The 6,764-nt window shown below is 45.4% G+C and overlaps 1 protein-coding gene across 6 annotated transcripts in view; it reads right to left on the reverse strand.

Annotated features, from left to right (window-relative positions):
* Positions 1-2,141, reverse strand: part of DGUOK (deoxyguanosine kinase) — a 28,994-nt gene extending 26,853 nt beyond the window's left edge. For 2 of the 6 annotated variants that reach the window (XM_023618875.2, XM_001490901.4), the window contains exon 1: positions 1,909-2,141. Coding sequence is in view for 2 of the 6 variants with exons in the window: in XM_001490901.4 (XP_001490951.1) it covers positions 1,909-2,050 (142 nt within the window). In the remaining 4 variants the exon portion in view is untranslated. The remainder of the gene's footprint in view (positions 1-1,908) is intronic. The other 4 variants (XM_023618873.2, XM_003362968.5, XM_023618876.2 and 1 more) reach the window with 4 other exon arrangements.
* Between the last annotated feature and the right edge of the window lie 4,623 nt (positions 2,142-6,764).

A 6,764-nucleotide genomic window follows, 5' to 3' on the forward strand; every position in this document is an offset into this window, starting at 1 on the left:
GGCTTTAAATACCATCTCTATATTTATAACTCCAGTCCAGGGAGACTCTGAACTCATATACCCAACTGCCTATTCAACATCTCCACTTAGATATCTGATAACCACATAAAAACTTAACGTGCCTAAAACCAAAATCTTGAAACAACTCCCTGCCCCTAGTCTGTTCTTCCCATTCTTCTCCATTTAAGAGAAGTGGCACTCCATCTTTCAAGTTGCTGAGGCCAAAATGATTGGAGTCATCACTGACCACACTCTTTATCTCACGCTCCACGTCTGCTACCAAATCCAGCTGGCCCTACCTTAAAATGTAACTAGAATCCAATTGCTTCTCACCACCGCTACTGTCACCACCCTGGGCCAACTCACCGTTAATTCATCGTGCTAATAACCTCCTGAAACCCTCTACTTTCAACATATCAGCGATTTTATAATCTAAGTCAAATCATGTCACTTGATAGCTCAAAAATGGTTTCTCATCTCAGAGTAATACTCCATGATGGACTACAAGGCGTACGCAATCCGCCCACTCTTTACCTTCTGACCTCATCTCGTCCCACTCTCCTCCTCGCTCTACTCCAGCCACAATGGCTTCCCTCCTGTTCCCTGAACACTTTCCACCTCAGGGCCTTTGCACTTGGTCTTCTCTCTGCCTGGAAGATTCTTCTCCCAGTTATCCACACGGTTCACTCTCTCACCTTCTTCAAGTTTTTGCTCAAATGTCACCTTCTCAGTGAGGCCTGTCTTGACTACCCTATAAAATGGCAACTTCCCTCAATCCCTCATCCCCGAATTTTCTCCATCACTCATTCCTAACATACGGTTTACTTTGCTTAATTTATGTTGTTTATTGTCTCCCTCTCTCTGCTAGATCATTATTAACACATGGTTTACTTTGTTTAAGTTATGTTGTCTATTGTCTTTCTCTCTCTATTAGAGTTCTAAGGGAGCCAAGATTTTTATTTGCTCTGTTCACTGCTGTATCCTCAGGGCCAAGAAGAGTGCTGGCATATCAAGTGGCTCAAGGGGTTATTTGTTGAATGAATAAAATGAGAATTTCTCAGTTTGCTGCTAGTATGTCTTCAAAACTCAAGACTTGCTAATCTTTTAGGGCTCAGCACCTTAGCAGATAAAAGCATCAAGTGAGAATTTAGTAACATTAAGTTGAAAGGTTTTGCTTTCATTCTGTTTTTGGATTACTTTTTATTTAAGATACTGGGTTTCTATTTACTCTCGTCATTTTTAGTTATTTGCAATTTAATACATTTTTTAAGTTTAAAAGCTGAGTTTCTTCTAAGAAAAACGTTAAGAAATTATGGTGGGACTAGCAAAGAGGCATGGCAAAAATAGGGAGAGTGCTATCTGAATGACCGAAGCTTAGAATCTCTCAGCGTAGGGTTGCCTGACTAAACACAGAACACCCAGTTAAATTTGAATCTTAGATAAACAGTGAATGGTATTTTTAGTGTATGCCCCAAATACTGCATGAGACACACACTGAAAAATTACTCGTTATCGGAAATCCTATTTTACACGGGCATCCTTTTTTTTCCCCTCCTAAATCTGGCAAGCCTATCTTAGGAAAGCAAAGAAATGGCACCTGATCCTTGTCCCTTCCATTTCGATCCGTCAGTACAAGCTAGAACTGTTGTTATATCTACAGGCTGCGTGGCTTTTATGCCGCAACAAATGTGCTCCTATGGGAGAGAACAGAGGCCTGACGTCCTAAAAATCAAAGCGGCAAAGGCCCACAGTGCACTTTGGGAGGGGAACGGCCCTGGCAGCTCAAAACAAGCAGGCCCACCGCATCAGACCGGGGGATAGGGGGTTCCGGGCCCAGGTCCCTTTCCCAGCCTCACAGGCACCGGATCGGCGGAGGCCAAGGCTTGGCAGCCACTTTGCGGCCCTTACCAATGTTGCCTTCGATGGAGAGCCTTCGGGGCTCGTGCCCCGCGTGCAGGCCCCTGGAGAGGGGCACGCCCTCGGGTGGCCGCTGAGCCATGCAACCGGAGGGTGCTCGCAGCAGCCTTAGCAAGACTCGGCTCGCAGTCATCCCACCCACGATCCGCGAAACAGTCACTTCCGCCCAGAGCACTTCCGCCCCCAGTGGAGCCGTTCACGCGCTCCGGCGCGCCTCTGACGTCAGGCGATGGCCAGGCAGGAAGTGGGTGGGGTTGAACTGCGTAGGGGGAGGGGCCACAGGGAGGGCTCTGTGCTTGTCAGGTTTTTTCAGAGAAGCGTTGAGAGGAGGAAAAGTCCTCCGCACGGGCGCGGGACAGTTTGCTGATGGCTGGAGCTGCCGCGGCGCGATGAGCCCTTCTGTTTTTGTTCATTGGACAAATAACATTTTAAAGAGACATAACAATTCCACCACCTTTGCATTTTTGTCTAACTTTAAAATAAATTTCATAATTTTTCAAAGACAAATCAAAATGACTCATTTTAAACAAGGTTTCTTTTTTCCACGTGTAGTCTGGTTTTGGTTCTAATAAGAGAAGAAATTGGACGGTTTTAAGTAGGAAAATGACGCAATCTGATGATTTACACAAATTAACTTTTTTCCATTCCCTGTAACGCGCCACACGATGCTGGCACATTATTCCAAAAATCAACAAATTAGTTCAATTACATCCCACCTCTTACTTTGTCTCTTGAATGAATAAATGTTCGCTCAATCGATTTGCATAGTGGCCAAAAATCCCATTAGGCTAAAGTGAGTGGAGGTTCAAGGATATGACTGGAACTTGTTTAAACAGGATAGATGGGGTTCTGTGGGCGTGAACGGTGGCTGGGGTGAAGTGGGTTGCGGGGCGGGGTGGGGGGGATTATGAATGGGATTTGTAAAGGGCTGAGAAGAGCCAGATAGAGAGAGACTCGCTGGTGTGTAAAACTGCAATCCTGCTGTTGGTGGAGAACTGTGCTCTGCAGAGGGGCAGGGACAGTTCTGAGCCGCTGCCACCTGGTCAGACCCTGTGGCTTTGTCCTGCCACACCCCATCGTCATAACGACCTCAGAACTAATGATTTATAAAATGTCGGAGGGTGCTTCCGCCTTCCACGCTTAACTTCCACGAGAGTCAAACCAGCAGTCAACAGGCAAACCGGCATTCGGGCAGCAAACTTAGAGGTGGGAGGTTTTAGGAAAGAGCGATCTGATTTCAAGTGGGGTGGGGAGGGGTCGGTGGCTGGAACACCTGTCGTGAAGCTGTTCGCATAGCAAGCACAGGACCTTTTTCCTATATTAATGGTTCTTTGGGATGGTTGAAATGACCTTTGTACATTAAGCACATTACTTTAAAAAATAGATTATAAATTCATTTAGGATAACCTGGGTGGAGCGCTAATGGATATTGGAGCAGCTAAAGTCTGCCCCATCCCCCACTTCCACTCCCACAGTCACCTCTATGTAAAAATACTGCCTACGTTTCTTTATGCAAACTCAGACGTGGAAAATATTCGTCCAAAAAAAGTTTGAGAGGCTCTCTGGGCCTCCAAGGTCTTGCTGCCCTCCTTGCCCTCAGGGTCATCATGTTAAATGAGGAAATCGTCAGCAGGTTTCTGTGCAGATGGGCAAATAACCTACTCCTAAAAGGTAGAGCTCCTAAAAGTTATCATTATTTTAAAACTTTACAGTGAAGTATAATATGCGGTGAAGAAAACAGCATGTGTCATAGGTTCACAGTTTAATGAAATTTTCGCAAACCAAACCCACCTATGTTACCTGGATTCAGATCAAGAAATAGAGCTTTACCAGCATCCCCAGAATCCATTTCCCCTGCCAGTTGCTATTCTCCAAAGGTAACCAATAGCCTGACTTCTGATAACAGACATTAGTTTTTCCTGTTCTTTATATAAATGAAATCACGTAGTAAGTACTTCTTTCATTCAACATAATATCCGTGAGATTTATGTTACGTATATGTTGTGGTTCATTCATTCTCACTGCTGTGAAGTATTCCTCTCTATTGCTAGACCAGAATGTATTTTATCCATTCTACTATTGGTGGACATGTGAGAGTTGCTAGACTTGGACTATTATGAATAGCGTTGCTACAAATATTCTTGAATATGTCTTTTGGTAAAGTTAAATGTGCATTTCTCTTGGGTGTATACCTACAAGTGGAATTGCCGTCTGATAGGTTATCTGTATGTTCAGCTTCAGTAGATATTCCCAAAGAGTAGATTAGTTCCACAGTGTTCATACCAACTGACGCTGCCGCCATCAGTGAGTGAGCACTCTGGTTGTTCCACATTCTTCCCAAAAGTTGGTATGGTCAATTTTTTTCATTTTATCCATTCTGCTGTACATAATGGTGTCTTATAGTAGTTTAAATCTGCAATTTTCTGACCATTAATGAAGTGGAACACGTTTTCATATGTTTATTGGCCATTTCAGGAACCTCTCTTCTGAAGCACCTGTTCAAATCCTGTGCCCATTTTTCTACTAGTTGTCTGCCTTTTACTTATTGTTCTTTATATACTCTTGATATGGGTCCTTTGTGAATATTTTCTCTCACTCTCTTCCTTGCTTCTAAAAGCTTTTGAATTTTTTGATGTATAGTGCGAAGAAACTAACTGGCCTTTTACCTAAATTGCCTATTGGTTATCTCAATATTAGTGATGATCTTTCCATTCCCCTTTATTTCTTTTTGCTTGTTTTAGTATCTTATACTATGCATAAAAATTCAATATCTTTCTTGGTCCTAATTCCTAATTCCCAGGAGGGAGAATCTGATTAGCCCAGCTGTGGCCAAAAGATAGGGTCTCATGGAACAGCCGTGAGTGTTGGGGCCCCACCCCTGTGCACGAGGAAGGAAGGTGATTAAAGGGATTGTGAGGAGCAAGAAAGACACCCCAGAAAAGTGGTGATCACTTCCTCCTGGAAGTGGTAAACACAGTGTTTTCATCCTCCCTTAGGTGTTGGCCAGAAGAGAGAAAGTAGTGCATGTTGGTGAGCAGAATTACCTCCTGTTTACCTGGAGGATAAGGCCACTTCCTGCTCCCAGAGGCTGTCAGATATCTGCTGGAGTTTCTGAGTAAAAGTAGACGTTGTCCTAAGGGGACTCTAGCCATTCAGCATCCATTTCTTCACCGGATATGTGCTGAGCATCTGCTATTCACCAGGCCCTCTATTTAATCCCTGGAGTGGAGCTCTGAAGGAATTACTATTTTCAAGTGTTTGTAAGTGCTATTGTGACAAAAAAAATAGTGACCCATAGTACAAAAATGCTATGCAGCCATTAAAATGGGGAGATAAACATACACCAACGTGACTTTGACTTTCTTCTGCTTCCTGGATGTCTGGTTAGTTATATTCTCATCTACATCAGAGATATTCTAATGGGCTGGATTGTGCTAAATCAATTTGGTTAAACTGGGAAGTGTGTTTCCAGAATCCCCTCCTGACAGGGCTCTGAGTTAGAGTCAGTCAAAAGAGGACCTGGTATGAGATTTGGAAGGCAGAATGGGAGCCTGAGCCACTCCTCGGGGGAGAGCTCTGGGATCAGATACTCTGACAGACAGAGGTGCCCATCAATGGATCCCAGCTAGTCCTCAAGGCCTTGGTGACTCCTCTCTGACCATCTCACGATTCTTCCAGAACTTCACATCCCCAGCTCTTCCCAGCTTCAGGTAAAGTCTCATTCCTATAATAAATCCCTTATAATGTGCATGGTGACTGCTCCCCTAAATGAGCTCTGACTGATACACCTAGTCATAAAGGGAGGCATCTAGGGAGTGGTTAAGAGTGTGGGCCCTGGATTCAGATGGCCAGGGGTGACCGTTAAGAAAGATAACCCACATGCAGCACTTAACACGATGCCTGCCACACAGTTACCACCCAATAGACATTACGTAATAAGTAATGGCTGTCTTCAGCTTGGCCCTCAGTGCCTGGGACAGTATTTCTATTTATCTTTAATTGACTTGCTGTTGGATTTCTACTCCCCTCAAGCCCTTGTAACCTCCCCCTCTCTATCAGCACATAACACAAGTTCAACTGAAGAATTCTAGGACAGCTCTTCTTGAAGTGGGGCAAGACGGCATCGGGCAAGGAGGGGGAATGACTGGTCAGCCTCCCCTTCTCCCCCAACATGGAGATTCTAATGCACCCCTCTATAGGGGGCATTGTCAGTGCTCCACATCTCCTCTCATCCCCTCTGTGTGTGTGTGTGTGTGTGTGTGTGTGTGTGTGTGTGTGTGTGCGCGCGCGCGCGCACGCGCGCGTCTGTCATCCTCCAGCCTCCTCCCTCTGCTTTCTCTGCCGATAGCCAGCACCTGTAGCTCTTCTTTGGAGACTTGCCCTCAGCCTACTGGAGCCCTTTCACGGCTCCAGAGGCAAGCCTGGGACTTGACATCCCAACAGTGTGCCTTCACCAAGCCAATCGCTGACAGTGACAGCTTGGCTCTGTTGCCTGTAGTCAGGCTTATGCTCCAGAGCTCCCTGGGGACCAGGCTGAAGCCACCTTCTGTGAGCCTTTGCTTGAGAGCTCCCCTGCTGGGCTTCCTCCCCTTTCCTGTCCCGCCTCTCTCACTCTGCTCACTGGTTTCTCCTGGGAGCACTTCTTTAATAAATCACTTGCATGTGAATCCTCATTTCAGGGTCTGCTTCTGGGAAACTCATCCTAAAACATAAATCCTCTAGGGGTTTTTGAAAATGTGCTACTCCACCCCACCCCAAGAGGGCAAGTGCAGGGAGGAGGAATGTCTGACAGACGTTGAGGTCCATGTGCTTCCAATGGGCTCCACTGTCTCCAAATAGGTGTGTCT

This window comes from Equus caballus, chromosome 15 (genome assembly GCF_041296265.1).
Source record: "Equus caballus isolate H_3958 breed thoroughbred chromosome 15, TB-T2T, whole genome shotgun sequence".
Classification (NCBI taxonomy): domain Eukaryota; kingdom Metazoa; phylum Chordata; class Mammalia; order Perissodactyla; family Equidae; genus Equus; species Equus caballus.